This window comes from Anguilla rostrata, chromosome 1, assembly GCF_018555375.3.
Source record: "Anguilla rostrata isolate EN2019 chromosome 1, ASM1855537v3, whole genome shotgun sequence".
Taxonomy (NCBI): Eukaryota; Metazoa; Chordata; class Actinopteri; order Anguilliformes; family Anguillidae; genus Anguilla; species Anguilla rostrata.
The window spans coordinates 29,151,094-29,174,608 of NC_057933.1; the positions used below are offsets into that span (position 1 = coordinate 29,151,094).

At 41.6% G+C, this 23,515-nt stretch overlaps 1 protein-coding gene across 3 annotated transcripts in view; it reads right to left on the bottom strand.

Moving 5' to 3' along the window:
- The window catches only part of myo6b (myosin VIb), a 68,554-nt gene that overhangs the window by 44,246 nt on the left and 793 nt on the right, over positions 1–23,515 (bottom strand). For all 3 annotated transcript variants that reach the window (XR_010329723.1, XM_064333816.1, XM_064333811.1), the window contains exons 2-8: positions 9,182–9,335; positions 6,027–6,096; positions 5,216–5,289; positions 2,351–2,480; positions 1,212–1,317; positions 906–961; positions 395–492 (exon numbers count right to left, since the gene is read on the bottom strand). Coding sequence is in view for 2 of the 3 variants with exons in the window: in XM_064333816.1 (XP_064189886.1) it covers positions 395–492; positions 906–961; positions 1,212–1,317; positions 2,351–2,480; positions 5,216–5,289; positions 6,027–6,096; positions 9,182–9,298 (651 nt within the window). In the remaining variant the exon portion in view is untranslated. The remainder of the gene's footprint in view (positions 1–394; positions 493–905; positions 962–1,211; positions 1,318–2,350; positions 2,481–5,215; positions 5,290–6,026; positions 6,097–9,181; positions 9,336–23,515) is intronic.

Sequence of the window (23,515 nt, forward strand, 5' to 3'; positions counted from 1 at the left end):
TTTCCACCTCAGAAAATGAGCTTCCAAAAAATAAAGAACAGCTTTTTCACTTGGCATGACCAATGTGCCTGATGTATGCCCTAATTCAGGGTGACTTCCAGTGCATAGCATAAACTGAACACATTATTCCTTCACACAGCTGGACACTCACTGATGCATTGCAGGATAAGTGCCTTGTCTGAAGGTAAAGCCGCAGTGGATTTAAGCATTCAATCATCCGGTTTTAAAAAGCCTGCCTCTTTAATCGTTACACCACACTGCTTCCCACAGCTGCCCTGTATGCAAACTGCTCCAATCTAAGAACATACCCTTGAGCCTTGTTCTTTTTAATGAAAGTGTGTACATTAGCTTTGTGAAATAAGTGATACCGTGGAGGGCTAAGCTAAGACGGTACCTTCTCGTTGAAGTGGATTTCCACAAACTTCCCGAAACGACTGCTGTTGTTATTCCTGACGGTTTTAGCGTTCCCAAAGGCCTCCAACAAGGGATTGGCTACGAGTCAAAAGAAAAAAACAATGGCAGTTACAAAATCTACTGCTTAAACAATCTACCACATGTACTATATCTACAACCTGTTCCACACGAACTACATGTATTACCTGTAGCAAAAAAACAATGCTTGTGAATACATGCCTTTACATAAAGTATTTTCCCCCTTTAAGATTTCCTCTATAATTACATTTTTTTCCCATTGAATGGTTTTAGATCATTAGACAAAATGTGACATTAGAGAACAGGAATCTGAGCACAAAACACATTTAAAAAGTTATTATTTCATTTATTTATTGAAAAAAGTTATCGAACACTCATATCACTCATGTGAAAAAGTAAAAATACTTATTCACGGATTACAGGTTTCGTATTGTACTTGTCTAGAGTAATACTGCAAATACGAACATTCTCACCTTCCACAATTCTTTCATCAATATCTTGACCAGTTCCATAGGATGTTGTCAAATACCTGGAGAACAAACAAGGGGAACAGATTCATTCTCATTCACAAGCGCTGTTATAAATAAGAATCTAAAAGTTCTTGCGTAAAACAAGTTCCTATAATATCATGTAATCAGTGAAAAAGAGAGACCCGTAGGCCTAAGTGACACAAGCCAATTCATTTAGCCACATTCTAAAGAACCTCAGAAAAAAACAGTTGTGATGTCGAGCACAAGCTCGTGTTTTCCACGAAAATGTGGCAGCAAATCCCTTCAGACCTGAGAACGAATTTTGTGTTTTCTGTCTTCCCCGCTCCAGATTCCCCGGAGACGATGATGGACTGGCTCATCTTCAGCACCTTCATGTCCCGGTACGCTTTGTCCGCTGGAAACACAAAGCCAGAAAAAAGCTAAGTAAGACACCGCAGTCTTTTAATGAGAAGGGCTACTAAACTGCAGGGTTTGGGTCCGCTGGTGGGCAGATAGAGAGAGCTTAAGGTGAGCTGTGAAATGGCTGACAAAGACACGATGAACACCTTTCAGTCATTCGCGCTAACCATCAAGTTGCATTACATTAATTTAGCAGATGCTCTTTCAAGCAAGAGCGCATCCATCTGAGAAACAGAAGCCTAAGCACCAGATGTGGCTAACAATGTTTCTAAACTAGCAAGTGTACGTGCAATATCACTAAAGCGCTTAATGTAAATTACCCGTACGAACCTACAACTATAAAACTAATTGCGATTACATGCCGATGAACATTCATAACGAGCTGTAAAAAAACACCTGTGCACTGCTTTTCTATGTTCTACAGCAGCTGCTTCAAGCGTTTATTCTTATTTTAACGTGTCTACATTGGAGAGGGTCAGAGATAACTATTTCACTCATTAAGTCTGAAATAACAGGAACCAATGACATGAGGTACTTCAGGACGTCTGTGCTGGTGGAGTGGGAGAAACGTAGGGACATTGGAGATGCACATTGATCAAATGTATATCAAATATTTTGTGCCTACTAATATCCAGTATTACAATAATAAAACCTTGCGTTAGCATAGCACACTAAGTAGAATGTTAGTTAATCCTATATAAATAATAACTAATCAAATAAATAATTGTTGCAAAGTGACCTGCTCACTCCTCATGCTTTCAGACAGGAAAAAGTAATAATATCCATGAATTGCCCACTATTTCATACATTTTGCAGTCAATTTTGCATTTTGCAGTCAATTCCGCATAAATACAGAGGCTACACAACAATACAGAATTTTTCCTCATTACTGTGTTAACTTCCGACAGGTTTTTCAATAAAGCAAGCAAATAGTGTTCTCATAGTTTGATGAAAACTTAATTAGTTAAGTTCGTCATTTGAATGCATTTTTTTTGCCATTGTCCCGGCAACGTGTTGCGCCCGCTCACCGATTGCATAAACATGTGGAGGCAGGGTGCCGAGGGATCGCCCTCGGTAGCTCTTTATGGTGTCCGGCGTGTAGAGCTTGGGGATGTCATAGTACGGATTCACCGCGATCAAGATGTTGGCTACGAAAGTCTACAAGGAAAAAAAAAACACAACAGATTAAAGTAGTATATAAAAAAGTTTCAGTCTATGCATTGCTTGAACATGTTTCAACAGAGAAACAAAAGCATTTGATAATCTGTCCACAGTCTAAAATGATCCACTTTCATTTTTTGGGGACAGAGAAATGTTAGTTTATTACAATAAATGACAGAGACATCCATTCAACACCGGCACCTGGACCAACATGCACTCCCATTATTTTCCCTTTTGGTCCTCATCTACTGGAGGGTCCTGTGCCCCAGGAGCTCTGAGAGCTTGTTGCAAATATAATATATATTGAACACCCCAGAGAAAGAGAATGGAGAAGTCATTTTGTAGGTGACATATGCAGACTTTTCAGACAGAAAATGGAGAATACTCTCTGTAGATGGTATAGTGCATGTGCACGCACTTCAGAGACAAAATGGAAAAGTCCCTTTGTAGATGGTATATATCCTTGCATTTACATAGCAGTTTTCAGAATGCTCAAAGTGCTTTTACAGTGAAGGGGAACTCACCTCACCCACCACCAATATATGTGCACACACTTCAGAGACAAAATGGAAAAGTCCCTTTGTATACGGTACATGCGCACACACTTCAGAGACAGAATGGAAAGAAGATATCCCCTTAGACAAATGAAACTTGTGTGGTAAAGCACACACTTCAGAGACAGAATGGAAAAGTCCCTTTGTAGATGGTATAAGCACACACTTCAGAGACAGATTGGAAAAGTCCCTTTGTAGATGGTATATGCACACACACTTCAGAGACAGAATGAAAAAGCCCCTTTGTAGATGGTATATGCACACAAACTTCAGAGACAGAATGGAAAAGTCCGTTTGTAGATGGTAAATGTACACAAACTTCAGAGACAGAATGAAAAAAGCGCCTTTGTACATGGTATAAGCACACACGCTTCAGAAACAGAATGAAAAAGTCCCTTTGTAAAAAGTATAAATACACGCTAGATAAAAATGGGCTTTGCAGAATAGGCAGTGCGCACAACTAGATAATCATTGATTAATTACCATTTTCCTTACAGCTCACAGCTTCCTTTCGTACAGCTAACATGATTAATGATGTTAGGAATGGCACTAAGAAATCTCTCATTTGTTTCAGTTAGACACTTCCAAGGGCCTAATTACGGTGTTGGAAAACAGGTGCTACACACGCAGGCACATTAATTAAGTTGTCAGCAAACAGGATGTGAGCCAGCAGAAATTGGGAAAGACACTGATGTGTCAGTTTATTTATAAATCTTTGTTTTTCCGCTTTACTTTTGACACTCTGATTTGTTTAGAATTCATCTGAAGCTTTAAGCTTGACAGATGTAATTTTGTTCAAAAGCATTTTTGTCAGATCGCAGCAGAAGTGATATAAAAGCATTTAAAACGGAACATTTACAGGCTGATTGGGGGCTTATCCTGCCAAGACACCGTTCCAGTGCGCGAATGCACCGCTTGGTTCGGAATCGAACCATCGCTGCGCCGGTGCTGACGGCGGTCGGTGGCCTCGCATGGCTGGGTGCAGTCGGTTGTAGAATCGTGCGTGGTGGGAGAGTTTCAGTGGGATTGGTCCAACTCGTATCGCACACTAACAATTCTGCAGTCCTTGCGCATGAAATGTCCTGCTTAAATACAATGGGTGCTCAGCTCTGCTGGTGGAATGCCAACTGAAAAGGACCAAGGACAGGCAGAATGGAGAACACTGGCTGGAGAACGCAGGCTTGTCTTGCACTAGTGGATCGACATCGCAGCAATGACACAGGCCTCAGAATAAAACTGATCACTCCAATAGTATCTGATATATTTATTTGTGAATACAACGCATGTATTTATTTTTATTATGAAGTACTACTAAGGCAGTAATTCATTGCATGTGAATATGCTAAATGTATTATTCTTCATCTGCTTCTTCTTAATTATTATAATTATTTTTAAAAGTATTATTAAAATGTGCAAAACGTGTGATTAAATTAATTGTTCAGCAAAGCACATAATCCCTGCTGGGCAGTTCAACATTGAAATAACTGTAGTACCTCATTCCAACCATTAGGTGTCACCTGAAGCACAACCTGAAGCACTTGCTAGCAACTTCTCTATCCCTTTCTCTGCCACCTGTTGGGTATGCCTTCGGGCATGAGGGAACGGATCACTGTGTCATGCCAGAAGGCCTGACTGGCTTCCCATAGCAACTTGATAGCATGGTGGGGGCGACTGCAGAGGTCACCTGAGATGGGGGGCTATACTGAGACTCTGATGAAAGGTTTGGCCGCGCCCATGCAGGGGTGACAACAGACCCTGGAGAGGGTGCGGGGAGGGGGGGGGAGGGGGGAAGGGGATAATGCCAGGAACTGTTCTTCTCTGTCGCAGACCATATTGTGCCAAACACCCCAGAAAAGAAGGAAAAGCCATTACTGAAATAAGGAGTCATGACCAAAACAATGAGCAAAGGTCTCAAATTTCCCTGACAGAAATGTTTACATATGCATCCTACACAGTCCAACTTTACCTCCTAGTGCACCTATAAGAGGAGTGAGTGACAGCTCATTTCTAGAAAGGAGTGCTTTTGCCCCGTGTTTGCTAGAATGACCCTCCGTACAGCACCATAACACTGTTTTATGACCATGGGAATGAAGCAAAGTTTGCAGGCACATGGGAAAATGAACAATGTCATAACAGGCCTATTTAGGCCAGCACAAACAGGTGAAAAGCATAACTTACGTATATTTTATCTTTACTGTACCGCACACGAACGTTGTTCAGGAGTGTGGCTTCATTCAAGTACATAAGGGAACCTGTGAAGGACAAAAAGAATTCCGCCGTTTGAAAAAGGAAATGCAACAGGGCTCACAACAATTTCTCATGAAAAATCATCTGAAGAGCTATGACACAACATGGTACAAGTTCAAGGACAGCAAGGGCAGGTCTACTTCTCCTTAAAATATTAATTCGGCACGCATCTAAATCGAACACCAAGAGGGATTTACTTTCGGCAGAATATCAAGAACTTCATGGAAATCAACCCCAGGCATAGCGTTCACTTCTTCTATCCCGACCAAGCTCAAAGACAAGTGTAAATCATGTAAGATCCAGTCCAAGTGCTTATAAGCCCATCTCATAGAGCATTGGGTGTCTTACGACGCATCTGTTGCACTGGCACTCCATTTACATTACTTTACAGCCATTTAGCAGACGCTCTTATCCAGAGAGACGTACTCACCTTATTTACACAGCATTTACACTGCATCCATTTATACAGCGGGATATATACGGAAGCAACGCAAGTTAAGCATCTTGCTCAAGGCTACAACGGCTGTGTCGTGCCTGTGACCTTTAGGTTACAAGACCAGTTCCTTACCCATCACACTACACTGCCGCTCCATTTACAGCCAATGGCATCAGCAGCAGCATTTCATTTCCCATGAAGAGCATTAGCAAATCGAACACGTTCCCCCGACACAGAGTAAGAGGCATCGATAAATCTTCCCACTCTATAGCCGAACTTCCTTGACGGGAAACCTCAGAAACTTACAGTTGTCTTCCACGTGCTTGTTGACGTCATCCTCAGCAGGAAACACTTGGTTCATTGGAGCCAGGAAGGTCTGGAATGGCACAGATAAAACGCATGAAGGCTTCGATATTTTTATAAGCGCCACGTGTCTCTAATGTCTGTTTTCTTGAAAAACTACTGGTACTCAATCAAATGAGGTATCACAAATGCCTAAAGACATAGAATACATGAAAAATGTTACGTACGTTACAAATATGTCATACATGTTGTTTAAATATATCACAACAGAAGGAGAAATGAGAGAGCATTTATTGTTATCACATTACTTGTGCTTCTCCAAATTTCCCAAATTATGCATACATACTTATAACCTCCCAAGACGTGGCAATTTATTTTTGTCCCTTGTAGGGGTCATGAGTATCTGGTCTTAATCTCAAGTGCTGTATGTTCTACGATGCTGACACCACACTAGAATGGAAACTACAACCATCACAAATACAGTACTTAAAGATTTTATCTTTGAGAGATAGGAAAAAATCAAGCTCCACTCTTGCTGCAGATCTGAAAAAATCCAGAAGGCTTTTCTGTCAGTCTTTCCAATGTGAGAAGACAACTCAATGCTATGGGTCTGAAAGGCAAAAAGCCACTACTGAGAAAAGGAAATAAACAAAAGAGAAGAAAATTTGCACTTGTACACCAAAACTGGACGCCTGAGATGTGGAGCAAGGTTTTATGGAGATTAAATTTGACTGAGAAAGCAGTATGTACACCGCCGAAGCAATCAGACTCTCAGAAACCATGTCTACAACCATCAGTCAAGCATGATGGAGGATCAGTGCAAATTTGCAGTTGTATAACAACATCTGGAGTTGGTGATTTGGTTTTCATTGAAGGCATCACAAATGCTGGTAAATACAAACAAATCTCATCATTGTCATGCAATACCATCTGGACAATGTTTGTTTGGAGCAAATTCATTCTACAGCAAGATAAGGACCCCAAGCACACTGCTAAACAGATCCCAATTCTGGTGTTTTCAGAACAATGGACTGGCCACCCCAGTTCATTGTTACTTGGATCAAGAGAAGCAGAAAATGCAACCACCTTCTAAAAGTGAACTTAGGAGGTGCTTACAAGAGGTATGGAAAATACTCCAGCAGAAAAACTCAAAGCAAATCTTCTGAAAAGAATTGAAGCTATAATAAAGGCAAAGGGAGGACACACTATATACTGAAAGTTTTGATATTGGACATAGTTGTGGAGGTTTTTGTGTAATTCTCTGTCAAAATATTTGTCTGTGCGTTATTTTTTGACACTGAAAATAAATAACTTGAAAATAAATGGTTGTTTCATTGGAAAGTAAAGAAAAGAGAAGGTAGTCTTGGACTATCTCATGAACTGATACAAACACATTAGGGTCCAGAGGAAGAAACATTCAGTAAAATTGACTTGGTAGAAACAGGCATTGTTCTGAGATGCCAGGAGAGAGATATGTCATCCTGATGAATAATTTGGCAGAAACCAGATCCGAAGCCCCGTGCTCTGAGGTAGGTGGGGGAGTGGGGGGATAGGGGGGTGGCCTCTTTGTGCACCATACTGGGCAGGGTTTCTAGGTCCAGAAAACAACGCAGTGTTCCCTTGCTGCATTATTTATCAACGTTTAATACACCTCCTCTGCATCATTGGTAATGAGTTCCCCCGAGTTCCACCTGCAAACAACAACGGCGGTTTCTGAGCGTCATGGGCGAAAAACCCTCCTCGAGCTCGCGGGCCTTCACGGTTTAAGGATCGCCCGACACGCCGTGTCCCCACGACTGAACACCCGACCAACTTCACAAAAGCTGAGGGCCTCAAGTATTACGATGAGGGAAGAAAGCAATGCCTCCACATCTTGGCCGTCAAAGATCTCCATCAGTATAGCTGTACTTTAGCTAGTGTACTTATGTTATACATGGCAAATAATGAAATCACTTCCCATTAATTATATGGAATTATGGTAGGTTAGCAGTTAAATAAGTTTGGTTTTGACGTACAATGACGTTCCTCAGATATAGCCATATGATAAGAAGAATAGCTATGTTTGGCACAATTACCTTTGATTTGGCAGTATATTTTGGCGGCACACAGCATTTACTAGTGTGCATCCTGAATCAATCCTACTTTTATTGATGTGACTTACTACTATCATACTACCATATGAGAGAATGCTTGATTGATTGATTGCTTGATTGATTGATTAAATAATTTAGCATGTGAACATCGATGGGCTATTGGTGTTATTTCACATAAAGATGCAGTGTTCCCATGACCTTCTTTGTCCTGTGTGTGTATATGTTTGTGTGTGTGTGTGTGTGTGTGTGTGTGTGTGTGTGAGTGTGTATATATGCACATACACACATACAAACACGTCACATATAGTGTAAAAAACAGTGAAACGGTGCAGGCATTGTGCAAGCTGTCTGTCAGGGGAACATTATGGAAATCCCCTTTGGAATAGCCTTTCAATTCACAGCATGAGGCAGCGTTGCCATCTCCCAAATTAAAGACCGGACAGGACAGGAGATTCACACTTAAATGGTAACTGTAGAAAAAAGGCACCCAGGGGAAGAAACTGGTGGGGTGGTGGAACAGATTCTACGGAGACTGCATTTAGCATTAGAGGCTCGGTTTTTAAAAGGGTTATTAAACGAAAATCCAAACATGAAAGGAGGTGTCTGTAGCGGGAGAGAAACTCACAGGGTATCCCTGGAAGCCGGGACCTAATGTTCAACCAGACGTAATTTTTTCGACACTGGGTGTGTGTGTGTTAGTGTGTTCAGCATAGGAACCAATAAACAGCAGCGGTAGTGTTGCCCTGGACAAGGGTGTCGAATAAGAAAATAACTCTGATGCAAATGAGTCAGTGTCACCACGGTCGTGGTGTGCCGCACCGGGGAAACGAGTGTCACAGGTGGGAACTTCCCGCTAATTATCAGTCCTATTGTCTGGTGCTGAACAGCACACCTGAGACTATTAAGCAAACCACTGAAGGCTGTTTTTAAGGATTGTTTCTGATTACATCACTGTTTTTGAAGGAAATGGAGGTCCCTGTAAAAAAGAACACGGGCGGTTAGCCAACGTCCGGCTCAAATCCCCAAACGGCCAGACTCGTTCGGTTATTCGAGCAGCGCGCTGACCTTGCCCTTTTGGTTCAGGGGTTCGATGGTCAAGGAGTCAGCCCCTATGTCCACGATCATGCCCAGCTGGAACCCGTCGGTCGGGTGGGGGGCCCACACTGGCTTCCCATCCTCCATTGCACACCACAGTTACACCACGGCTTCACTACGGGACCTGCAGAGAGAGAGAAAGGAGGGACGAGTCAGTTTGACACACTCCATCACCTATGTTACTTTTCAAGCACAGCCCTCCACAAAATTCCATGGTTAACCCCCAACCTAAAACCCATGCAAATCAAAAAGTTTGATGGTATACAGTAGAATCTCAGATACAAATCCCAGACTTTGTGCATAGACATCTCAGACATACCAGCAACAGGTAAACCTAACAAGGTATAAACCAGGAAGTACCATAAGCAATTGTACATTTTAAGCTTCCTATTTTACAGAACATTGATTATATTTGTTATTATTACTGATAATTACAGAAAAAAGTGAGCACTAAAATGGATACGAGTCACAAAACTAACTCGGCCTTTGCATATTTGGTGCATCTACAATGGGCAAGTTGGGAGCAAGCAGGAGCAAGACAGCACGTAAGGAAACAAAAGAGGATGGCTGAAAACCTATCCATTCCCATAAATCGTTTCATATTAAAACACATTAAGCTAATTTTCAAGTTATGAACATTTCAGTACCAGGTTCTACTGTAACATCCTCATGATGATACAGTACTTCACGTAGTTGCAGCAAACACAGGAAGTGACATTCCATGAACCAGTGAGCAAAGGGAAGGATCTTAAAGAGGAACTTTAAAACTTGAAGAGGATCTTTTAGAGGAACATTTATTTCCCTCTCCCATCAGCCTTGCAACTGCCAGTCTCTAAAAAATGTAGGCCTATGCATGTAGTATTCAATGCAGCCAATTTAGTCCTTGAAAGTTGTGAAGACTTCTTAGCCAATCAATGAGCTGTATTAAGCACTTAAATCATGCAATATAAAAATCAGCAGATACGGTGACCCTCTAGAATTTGAGTATGACATCCCTGGCATGAACACAAGGTAACAGCATAATTCAAGCTTAGCGAAAAAAAAAAAAATAACACAATGCAAAAAAATTGTATCCACAACCTTGACTGACTGTAGTCATAGGCCAATAGCGGTGTCCCCCTTGTGCGTACACAACCCCGTGGGGGGCTTTCAATTACCATGTTATCCATTACATGTGCTGCTGACTAAACCTCGAACGGAATACGGATTCATGGCCAGAGGACAGGAGTCACCTAGGGAGGCACTACAGCCATGAGGGCGGGGCTATATTTCCCATGGTGACAGAACGGGGAGAATGGGGATGATGGTGAGGGGAACAAAATGTCCCAGCCCCTTTAAACCTGTCACAACAGCCCCTGAAGCAGGTGCATGTGGCTCCATGGAGGAAAAACATTTTTAACCCCTCATGAGGCCTAAAACCAGCCAGAAAAACAACTATCATCACGACCCCTTTCAGTACAACAAACCTCAGTGTGTTTCAGCTTTAGTTGGGATATTTACTTGGGTGTAATAAGGTACTGAAAGCAAATAGAGGGACTCAAGAAATGAAAATTGAAGTTCCCTTTTGACAGAACATGTTTTCCCAGGTCAAATGGACCTCAACATCTAGACAGTCCGTAAATTCTGTAATTAATGTTGCCATTTCCATTTATTAGATGTAGCTATATGCTGTTTATCAATTGATAGATTTTTTCCAGGTGCTATAACAATAAATTCACAATAACAACAAGCTATTTCTAGAATTTTCCTATCTACAGGCAATAAATGAAGACAAATTTAAGTTACATTTACATTAAATAGACTTGCAGTGTAACTACATGTCCTCAAATGAAAACCCAGGGAAAGTTGTTGGACAAGCATAAACAGCACACATGGCTGTGTACAAGGCTTAATTGTAAATGCTTGCCACATGCAACTAAACAGGTTTAGGCTACTATTTTTGAACAAACCATTCTGAAATAATGATTTTTCTTTTCTCCCAATTTGGAGTCTCTATCTAAATCCCTACCTTTCACTGCAAGGCCTCAGTTTGGGAGAGCACAGGCTTGGATGCTTATCCCCTGAAATGAGTTCAGTCAGCAGCCAAATAAATCAAAGAATGATTTGATCTGTGGGGAGCATTAAGGCATTACCAAGTGCTTTAGTTGGTAGCACTACCTACAAGGGGGAGATTAACCCCATTCACCTTTTAAAACAGATATGCCTACCTTCCAGGAAATGTCAAATCAACATCGGTTTCCAATTAACAACTTGATTGAGCCTCATGAACAAATAGAAGCAAAACCAGCATGCACAGTGGATCACCAGAATAAGGGGTGGAGAAAGATCACAGCAGCCTAAATAAAGGACAGCAAGAAACACCGGACCAAACACAGACAAAAGTGCACACAGGGTCATTTAGTCCTTCTTAATGAGCGACAAGCTATTTTTTCCCAGAATTCCCGACAAAGGTTCTCACGCTCTGAGGCACCAACCTCGGCAAATCACCTCACTCGGGTCCCAGACCGCAGGCGTGGCATGTGAGGGGCGTCCTCGATGCTCTGCTGTCAATCATGCAGCTCATGGGGTGAAAAAACTGGTCGCCGTGGGCAACAATGGGCCCATTCTCCCCTGTCCTCATCAAGATGCCATTTAGGCCAGATCCTTTCAAAATCCAATAAAGAGTCTAAACTGGCATGGCGAAACAATTTAAACAGGGACTGGATGAAAGGAGTACTCTCTCTGGTGTAAGGACAGTACTAATTAACCAATTATAAGATAATACCAAGGGTGAAACAGACTATCAAAAGCTAAAGACCAGGTGTATTAGCATCTCTTGTATTTTTTTAAGCAAATATAGTTTTATGATAATTATTAAATGTATTTTATCTGAAATGCATTTATTAATTATCATAAAGCTATAAACCAGGTGTCTATCCTAGACCCAGCAGAAAAGCCTACATATTAGGCTACCTCCAGAATTCTCTCAATTACAACACTATGACAATTATTAGCTAACCATTCAACAGGTGCTGTCTTGAGAAGCACTTTGATTTACAGCAAAGATGGTAATAGAAAGAGAACAGCACTTAATTGGCCCAGCACGGATTTGAGAGTGCTACGCTTATTGAAATAGGACAGTTAGGGAGCCCAAGGTGGAATATCTAGCCAAAGAACACAAATTTAGTGGAGCGAGGCCCTACACAGTCAAAAACTTGAATTCTTACTCATTTAAATTTGTGTCTTACTTGTTTTATATCAATTAAATTAAACAAGACAGTTCCCTGCCTATGTCTTCACACCGCCATGCTAATTGGGAAACCCAGAGACACGATCATATGTAAGCCACTATTTTCAGATACGCATATTAGCAGAATGAACCACAGCTGTGACAGTGAAGCATAATGTGATTCATTCTGCTAACTGCTAAAACAATTGTTAGCATAATTGGCATAGTGATGTTATACCTGTTATTAATACTTGCTATGTTCTACAACAGCAGCCACGTTGGCCTGTGACACAAAAAGGGTCCTCTGACTGCAAAGATGGGGCCTCCATTATTTTCTGTCCCCAGGACTAACCTAGAACTGCAATGTCAGAGTTGGAGGGAGGTTAGGGGTGTGTGGTGGTCAAGCTCCACTCTGAGGACTTTACTGGAAGCATGTGCTGGGACGCTGCGCTTAGCTTCTAATTCTCTTTGCAACTCCGGGGCTGAAAATAGAAGGGATTAAGCGGCGAGCCCCTGCTGTAGCGCTGCGGTGCGTGAGGCAGCGGAGCTGAGCCCTGCCCTCCAACCGCCTGCTTTCCACACGGGGCTGCTTGAACGAGGGAACACAGCTCCGGCACAGTCCCACAGGACACAGCCTTCTGGCACAGAGCCGCAGACCACACCTTTGCCACAGAGCGACACAGAAGTTCAGAACACAGCTTTGCCACAGTGCCACAGAACACAGACTTGGCACAGTTCCACAGAACACAGCTTCAGCACAGTACCACAGGACACAGCTCAGAACAGTACCACAGGACAGCCTGAGCACAGTTTCACAGAACACAGCCTCAGCACAGTGCCACAGAACACAGCCTGAGCACAGTTTCACAGAACACAGCTTCGCCACAGACCACAGTTTCATACAGTGCCACAAAGCACAGTTCATTTCAGCCGGTTTTTGGCTCTGGAAAAAAAGTAATAATTTAGGGCAGTAAGGCCCCAAAAACTGAAAGCAGAATGAGAACTTGATTTAAAATCTAATTGCATAGCTGCTTACAATGCAAACTGCAAGCATTTCACATCAGACATTTCCAGCTCATGAACACAGACACAGGCAAACCATGTGGGAAAACATTGAATCTGACATAAATAACAGGAAACGTAGAGCTCATCTCTGTTGAAAAGGCCCCTAGATAGCTATTGGCCACTTCTCGGATCAACAATAGCCTACTATATGACCAATCAGACGGAGGCTGCTGTCACAAAACCCAAACATTTGGTTGCCTCATGCCCTGGTCCCTGAGTGGCCCCAAGGTGTGATAATTCCACAGGATGATAGTGTTACAGAAACAACCCTCCTCCATTAGTCCAGTCAGACCCCCTAGGTTTGAGGTCAAAGGTCAATGGTTGTTGACGGTAGGGGGGAGCAGGATAGGCAGCCTCAGGGAGTTCAGCGGAGCTCAAAGTTCGCCCAGCTCATTAACTCTGATACTTTGCTTCCGTGCACGCTCTGTTCTATCCACCGATGCACCACCCAAGCGGATTTTGGGATGAGCTTGGAATGGCGAGTCGGAATGCTGTGTCACGGTTCCCACGGGAATCATTTCCCAGATGGACACCAGCTGGAAGAGTGGCGATGATCAGCGCGATAAACTAGGTCTTATCACGCATCGGTATGCTTATATTATGTGCTATCTGATTGCAAGGCAGGATCGATAAGAGGTACTGGAATCAGGTACAGGATTCCCAATGCTAATTCAGGATGATTCAGCACAGGTTGTTGAGGCCTGATAACAAGAGACTTTCTTGTTTACTGCTTCGCTTATGATCAGAAGACTTAGTTGGGCAATTTAAAGTTTTAGGAATTCAGATCTTGAATGGTCTTGGAGTTAAAAGCCCAGGTCATGCTTCAGAAGCTCTTGCACTCACTGAGTATTTAACCATGCACTTTCATGTGGGGAAGAGAAAAGTCAGCCTTACGCGAGAAGACCTTACAAAGGACTCTTTGAAAGAGAAAAGAAAAACACGTTTGAAGGCTTTAGTAGACTATCCATCGCCCATTAAAGCTTACTGTGGCACAGTCCTAGGGTTGGTCATTGTGTCGGGTAATGACTGGAAAAATGCAAAAAACAGGTGAAATCTGACCTGACTGGTGGCCATTTTATTCACCTTTCAGGGTCAAAGAAAAATGAGAAACACATAATAATACAATTAAAAACAGAATTTAAACGAGAAGTTATGAGGGACAGAATGGGGAGAACAAAGAATGTGGACATTTGGAGAGAGAAACATCCAGAATGCCCGTGTGGACATTTCTTCTCAAAGGTACAGAAAACAGGCCAGACATAGGCCAATCAACCTCAGTTGTGCACCCGTTAGTGAGACTGCTGTCCATGGTCCTGAAGGCTTCCCATTTTTTTGGGAGGTAGGAGGCAGTTCTCGCAACAGCCAAACAGGGAGGAGCACCCTTTCTTCTTCTCCTCGACCCCTCCCAATGGCACATTTACCTAGCCAGATGTGAACATGGCTACTCGGTCTACAGACTGATCAAACTAACGAACACGTTAATAGAGTAAATCCAGATCATTTAATTTGGTACTGTATGAACTGTGACCTAGAGGCTTTCTGACATGAGCATTAGGAATTGCAGGGCAGAGAACAAATATCATGTAGCGTACAATCCATGGTTCACAACTACCTGAAAGGCAACATGGAGTAATCTTACATAGCCTACTTTAAACACACATCCCTGTGTTCTTCAAGTCAACCTCACAGAAATTAAATATACTGAAAATATACTGAAGTAAGATGCACTTAAAAATATTGCAACATTTCATAGCATACGGAAAGATCTGCAAATTATCGGCGCTTACAGATATTGGAATGTATTTTTCAAAAACTGTTGTAAAATACAGTCATTCAATTTTCTAAAAAGTCCACATATTTTAAATACATTGCAGAACATTTTATGTGGCAGTAGTTATTTTATGTGGAAAATCTCCAAAAGTCAATATGCATTGTGAGGCACTGGAATGCCTCACAGTTTACATGCTGACAGCAGTAACTCTCTTAATCTCAGCTGTGTCAGCTTCAGAAACACAAGAAGCTTGCAAATGTCAGCCCGTATGCCCTGATTTGCATACCTGTCACTGCAGGTGAGGAAAAAAGTATTTGACTATTCAAATATTCAGCAGTGGGCTCACAAATTCATTTCTCCAAATGCTTATTAACAGGCCAATGAGTGGAAGAACCTGGGTCCCAGATAATTATTCAAATGCATATTAATGAAAGAGTATGCCCAATTCTGCATACAATAGCACATGGTGATATTAGCACTATATTGCCGTCAATTCACCATTTAGTTAATCATTTTTCCTGTATGAAAGTACAAGTGAATGTAGCTCTCTGTAGACCTTTATGAGAAATGTACATGCTTGAAATAAGCTTGAGCAATAATAAGCAAAATATAGGCTACATATTTTGGACCATGGACTTCCTATGTACACACACCTTCTCTTACTGAAGCTCTAACCCATTATCTTTCATCACATGAACATAATATTTTTATTTATATTCATATTTAATTCATAATGTATGTAATTTATAGCCCAAACAGGGAAAACAGATCACACATGCCCTACTAGGTTAAATCAATAAGACCTGGATCAACTAAAACACAGTAACAAAAGCTTATTACGACCTGTTGTTTCAGCAATGCAATTTTAATGAGCTGGGCACCAATAGCACAGCGTACAGTAATTGCACCAATTTAACACAACGTACTGCAGATTCATTAGTCCGTGTAACAGAGAGAAGCCCAGGGACTGCTGGTGAAAATTAGCCCAGACTAACTCTAGTACAATGCATCAAATGGTAACATGTTTGTTAAGCATAGTACATGGTCCCTAACCAATTCGTAAAATTAATGAATTAATTAAATGAGAAGACCCTAGGCGTTTCTGCTCCCAGTGTAGACACTACGGATGGTGAAAAAAACTGACTTGCTAAAAATAGCACAGTATGTCTCTTATGGTCTGAATGTGTAGATATTCTCATGCATATCAATTATCATTTAACAAGCATTAGCCTACAAGTTAGGCTATATCCAGCATCATCTAACTGGAGCTTGAGATGCAGTTTTCCAGGGAAAAATCCACATTTAATGGATTATTATTATAATAATAATAATAATAATAATAATAATAATAATTATTATTATTATTATTATTATTATTTTCTTTTAATTTATAGCTAAATCAAACACTCCCAACTGTGTTTGCAGACATTATCCAACATTCCCAGAGAAAGTACTAGAAGGCAAATCCAGAGTATGTGATTATTTGGGCAAAATGAGCACAAAGCAATCAACAGCCAATAATGAGACAGAAATTCTAAATGCTTTGTATGTATATGCTTTGTAAGTATATGCAACCAAAGAGTTTTTTTCCAGAGTTTTGTAGTCACAGAATCATTCCGGGTTCCTTCTTCTTTTTTTAATCTTTTTTTTTTTTTTTTTTTTACAAAAGACAGGGAAGGAAATGGCCTTGTCTTCCCCATACGTAAAGATGTTTGATGCACCAACCAGATGTCAGGTCACTCTCTAAATCTCAACTAACTCTCTGTGTTTCGTACATAGAATATGTTCCTCGAAGCCTCTGAGAACATGAGCCTATATTAGCCTCGCACCAGATCTGCAGCAATCATAAAACGATCCTGGTGCGAAACAAGCAAGACAAAGGGACAATTGTCCGGTCTAAAAAGGGAAGTTTGTGTCCTCAGATTTGAGTCATTCCTCTTCACCAGCTGAGCACAAGGTGACGAAGGAACAAGGCTTGAGACAACAGGGTTGCTCGTTTGAATCCGAGGTTGGTCACTCTGGCTGTGGTGCACTTGATTAAAAGCACCCAGACTGATTTGTTTTAGTAGGCACACAGCTGTGTAAACAGATACGAGTAAAGTAAACTACCTGCTGTAAGCAAACCTGGACAGCAGCAAACGAAAACCTTCAAGACTGGTTGGGGTTGCCAGGTGGAGCATCTAGCTAACACAATTATCCAGTGTGGGGCTAAGGGCCACAACCTGGCATCAAATCCAGACTAGGCCAGTGTCGCCCAGACGCAAGGGGAAGCATGCAGTTGGCTGCATGTGGCACAGTCGGTGGCGGGGTTGACTCTCAACCTGCACACCAGTCCCTGTGCAGGGTGGGGTTTGATTCCCGCCCACAGGCCTTTCTGTACTGTTATCCAATCTCGGCCTATAACCCCCTGTGCTGTCCCCCATCCAGAATAAAGAGAAAACACACAGATGGAGGGCAGGCTGAGAAACACTCCCTGCTGTAGCTTTTGCCCGTGGAGGGAGGGATTCAGATGGTGACATCACTATACCTCAACACACACCAGTGCAGAGGATAAAGAGACACAGGCTAACGGCGGTACGTGTTTGAGAGGGAAAGGGCACTATAACAGCAGGAAGGGCAGAAAATGTCCACTCATCCTCCCATTTATAATGTCTGAGCCTGGTCATTTGTGGATATAAGTGGAACAGTCATGTGCTACAGTAATAATCCAGGAGAAGCAATAAAGCAATATGCCGTGAAGTGTTGCCTGGTTACTTGTCTCTCAGTAACACACGGCCAAAAGGCCGGAAAATAAAGGCTTGGAGAACTTAATTAGGAAAGGTCTTCCAGCGCTCCCAGAAGGCACTTCTCAAAATACAGCATTTCATCGGAAACAACAGGTCATTTACGATTGATGTTAATCATTAGTTTCATTATGCAAACTAATTCTGAGGGACAAAGGCTTCCTGAGCTATTCTGAGAACTGGATGGCCATTAGGTAACCATAGTAACCTGAATTGTGTCCTCTCTTTATTGTTATATTACTCCAACCCTACAGTAAAGCAACAGACAAAACAAAGAGCAGCTTTGTGCTAGACAAGGAGGAGAAGTCGCAAATATATTATGGGTATACTGGCCTGCTGTATGGATATCAGTTCGTACTAGAGTGTAAATCTAGGTATAATTCAGAATTTATCAAATTAATTTCCTGCATTGTGAAACCCCAGAAGATCACGTATTAGCCTGATTGAATGTTCCAGTGATCACATATTTGGCATGTCCAATTTGATCAGGAGAATGTCATTTATTTCAAGCCCCAAGTAGGCATAGGCCAACTGCGTTAAAAACAGCTATACAGGGAATGTCTGTGCACAGTCAGAGAACAGCCCTAGGTATCCTGTTCAATCGGTTCATTATTCCCTATTTTGACGATCTCAGCAAGAACACTCTCCAATGCCTAACCTCAAAGTGAACACAACACCTCTGTTCTGACTTAAACATTGACAAAATGGAATGTTCTTTAAGAACTTTTTACAAGAAATACAGAAAACCAATAAAAGCACCTGACAAAGGAATTCTTCAAACTCTTTCCATTGAATCCTTAAAATAATGACAAAATCCAAGGAAAGCCTTCTTAAAATGAATAAATAAATAGGCTACAATTAGAAGATTGCATGGTGACTATGAAAATATGAAACTATTTTATCATCCTCTGAAAATGGATGATTTTAGCTGCCAGTCAAAAAGGGTCAGTTTACTTCTTTTTAAATATGTGCAACTACACACGTAACACACAGAGCAAACCATGTTTATTATAATGTACATAAGAGAGGCAGGTTTCCAAACATAGCTACACAAAGAGGATGTGAAAGCTTAAAAATGCACATTTCATTAAAAATGAAATACTCCCTCAGCCGGTACTCCATAATGAAGAACATTACAGTACATTGCCTTCACACATAGTGGAACAACTGCATGCTACAAATCTATTGCTGCAGCCACATCACTGACTGCAGTAAGACAGGTAGAAGCAGCAGGCCTACACTGCAGTACAAACACACAATCATCTCAGCAGCCTCAAATATCATTATCTCTGAATCCCAAACAACACACCTGTAGCTCCAATCAAAATGAACTGGTGTATCCTAAAGCGCAAAATGTGTACACCATGATGGGAGCCCTACCAGTGCTGCTACAGATCTAAAGTAACATTTGCGATATTTTCAATTTACAATCCTCTCCTGTGGTTACTGAAGGCACAAAATATAAACCAGTCACATATGCATTAGCGCTTTTGAAAGAGGCCTAGGACAGAACCATCAGGGACCTCTAAAACTGTCACCAGCCAGGGAGCGGTCCACACAGGAATTGCTGCCACGCCTGTGAAAATCCACTTAGCGTCTAATCCGCAAGCGAACATGACAGAGGTTTGTTGGGGTCGTTGCTGAGAGACTGGCTTTGTGAGGTAAAGGCCAGCAGATGGGACCCCAGAAAGTCAACTGTCTCTTTCAGTCTTGTTTGGGGTGGGTGAGGGTGGGTCGCAGAGGCTTCCTGAACCCTTAGCAGCAGTGTACCGCTCTCCCACTTCCTGCTCACGTCCGGATAAAGGATGTTGAAAAAGTTCCAGAGGAGGACAGGAAGCAGAGAAAAGCATGGATCCTGAGACTCTGCGGCCTACCATAACTAAGGGCTGGCGCTCCAGAACAATTTAGCTACATCACAGAGATTTCCTGTCTGGTTAAAGGGCCCCAACAGGACATCAGAAAGAGCAAGACACCTAAGTCGAGGGGGGTTATACAACAAACATGTTTAAACACAAGAATGTAAAAACTGATTGTGACCGTGGGTGAACAGGCAGAAAATGAACAATTACCCTCCTGTAAATTCATAATCTATCTCTTTTATTTTATTTTTTTAAAATCAAAAACAAATAATTTCCAAAGGAATAGTGTGAATGAGTCCGATGTGAAAAGCGGTAAAAACTTCTAACATTAGACAAAAGCAACAGTTGGCTATTTGGCAACCTGCTCCATGGATCACAGACATTCAGACATTCTGCTTCCAGCACTGTAGTCCAAAAGGTAAAGCCCATAGCTGTATAATACTAAAGAAAGACGAAAATATTTTATCTTGGCTACACATTCAAATGTAAACATTACGCTATTTAGTCTAAATCCTGTGTTTGTTTTTCTTCAGGCTTAGTCATCATCACTATGTTACGATATTTAGATAAAAAATTATAAACCAAAGTGAGACACTGAGGGAAACGGTTTACAATTCCACCGCTTCGAATCGTGCAAACAGTGGAACAGAGACACCATGATGTTCTGTCTTTTTGGATGAAAATTGTAACTATTGTCCTGGACAGAACAAGGAATCAGTCGTTTCCATCAAGGGCAGCTTCTATTCCATTCAGAAAAAAAAACGATCATAATTAATTTTTCCATTTCCCCGAATCTCAGCTGGATTCCTTTCTTTACCATTTGTATTTTTCTTCGAAAAATTTCCACCATTTAAATTTTATTTTTCTTCATTTTAGTCCTTTTTTCACTTTGACCTAATATAGCCTCTGTGAGAACTTTTTTCCATGATGAAGACTGTGTTCTAAAGCTTAGCCTGAATACGTAATGCCTTCACAAGATCAGGAGAGCCAATCGGGGAAGCAGTCCGCTGTTCTGTGGAACTAGCTTGGCCGAGAGTTCTGCAAAAGGCACAACCTGATCTGGAACACCTGCATCAGCCTGGATCTAACATCCCCTTTGATGGAAAGCCTCATCTCTGCAGGACAAACACAACCAAGTAGGCTACTCTACGCAACACCAAAAGGCTTGCATTTCCCTGCAACAGGTTCCTGAAAATGTTTTCAGTGTCACACACTGCTTCTGAAATATAGGGATCGGGTACCACACGTGCCACCTTGGTCAAAAATGCAAATACAAACAAATCAAAGCCATCCTGGACTACTGACTAGTCTAAGCCCTAAGCTTCAAGTTGTGTTTTATCCCTGTCAATGCTGTATTGATAATGCCAAGATTATTTTTATGGAACATGACAGACTGGAATTCAAACCTGCAACCTCAAATCCACAGAAGGTGAGATCCCTTCATCACATGGTAATGTGCACAGTGAAATAATGTCACACTGGCGATCTGGAACTGCAGTCATTCAAGTAGACATAACAACAACTTAAATCAATTGTGGAGTCTTGCCTAGAGAAATGTATCAGGAATGTCTTAGAATCTGTGTCACATGTGTCACCTTAAGTCAGAAAGGCAAATTCAAGCAAATCAGAGCTGCACTGGACTCCTGACTAGTCTGAGACCTGAGATTCAACCCATGTTTTTCCATCAGTGGTATATAGCCTAGATGATGCCAAGATGATCTTTATGGAACATGAAGTGCCAGAAGACACTAGAACAGTGAATGGGTTGAGTTGTCTAGGGTGTAGATCAGTAAATCTGTACAGCAGCAATTCAAAAACACAGCTGAATCATAAGTAATTTTATTTGAATTAGGCTATTTGGTCAAGCAAATCAGTTTGGGGCTTTTCAAACATGAACTCACATGTACAGTTCAGGCATTGGGTAATATAACCATCTGAGTCAACCATCATTTAGCCCATCCACAACTAATACAGAGCAGCTGATTTATCTTCTGAAGTGATACTTGGAAAAAATCAATGGCCCTTCAGAACCAAAGCACTTTCAGTGAGGGGCTCACTTATCTAACAGGAACTTCAAATTCAGCCTCTCAGTACACCGATACTCAATGGATGCAAACACATGCTTCATCTCAGTCACTCTGGATGAACATTTTCATGCAACCCTGAAATTAAATGGAAGCAAAAAAGGTCCTTAGTGTGAAAAAAAAAAAAAACAGAGCAGTTCAGCTGTAAGCCTTCAATGCAATGCTGAGAAAGATGCACATAATCTCCCTGTGCATCTGTGGCTTTATAAATATGTGTTCTTTTATTACAATCCTGGTGGACAGTCCATGGCTGAAAGGCGGGAGTTGAACCGAGGTTGCCTTTCTTTGGGCCCGCTCTGACTCCAAGACGCGTCGATCTCGACCTCTCCGCCATGCGATCACCGGTATCCACATACTCCCGCCGCCCTCACACCGATGACGGCATAAAGCCAGAGGCAGAGTCGGGTTTCGGTGCAGTGGCAGGCAAGAGCTAACCATATCACCAGCAAGGTCTACATCCCTCTAGCCTCTAATTAACAATGATTTGATGCTCCACAACCTCTGACATAGCCAGTCCCCCTCCCACTCAACTTCATACCCTATTGTGCCAACCTCTACCCTGCAGTAATTTATTCATGTTGCAGACAACCATACTCTGTCAAACTTTCATAATTTAGAAAAAACTTTATACATGAAGTACCTACTTAACTTATGAATTATTAAGGAAATCAAGGTTGTGCATGAGAGAACATAAAAATGTCTGATGACAAGTCATTCAGCTCCCATCTAGATTCATCATTTTCCCGATTTCCAAGGGCATATAACACTATGTCAAGTGTGGTCTTCTACACCTAAAGGCTTTTCAAAATATTCTTTTTGTGCAACAGCATGGCAGATTGGAATTCAAACCTACAACCTCAAATCCACAGAAGGTGAGATCCCTTAATCGTATGGCAATAACGCTCACAGTGAAATAACCTGTTTCCCTGATGATCTGGAACTGCCAAAAATCTTCAAGAACAACAAAATAAAGTAATTGTATGATTTGACCATTAGATAACAATCAGGAATGTCTTCAGATCTGTGGTGCCACTGCCGTATTTTAATAAGATCACAGGGGATGGCTGAATGGAGCATTTTAAGACCAGTATAGAGTGACATGCTACATCACACTGTCCACAGAGAAATGTGCTCTGTCCTGTGGAACATGACTAATTAATCTCCCATTCCACTAATTACAATGGCATGGAAAACCAGCTGTTCACTAAAGCAATGGAGCAGATTTCTTCTTCCATGTCGAAAGAAACACGACCCCGACATGTCCTTTCTTTGTCTCCAAGCTGGAATGTATGCTCGCTTTCTTCAGATAAAAAAAACTGTGCTACGCCATCTTTAACTTTAAGACCACTCTAAAACAAGGAAATAATATCCCACTGTTCATGTATAGCGACAAGTATTTGTATTTGCTCGGCTAGGACTAAGTTTTAGTCCTAGTTAGCAACCTGTCCCGTTTCCTATAATATTTCACCTAAATCCTCTTCTCGTGCACGTTAACCGCAGAATTAACTTCCAACGTCAGCACCATTTCCATTCT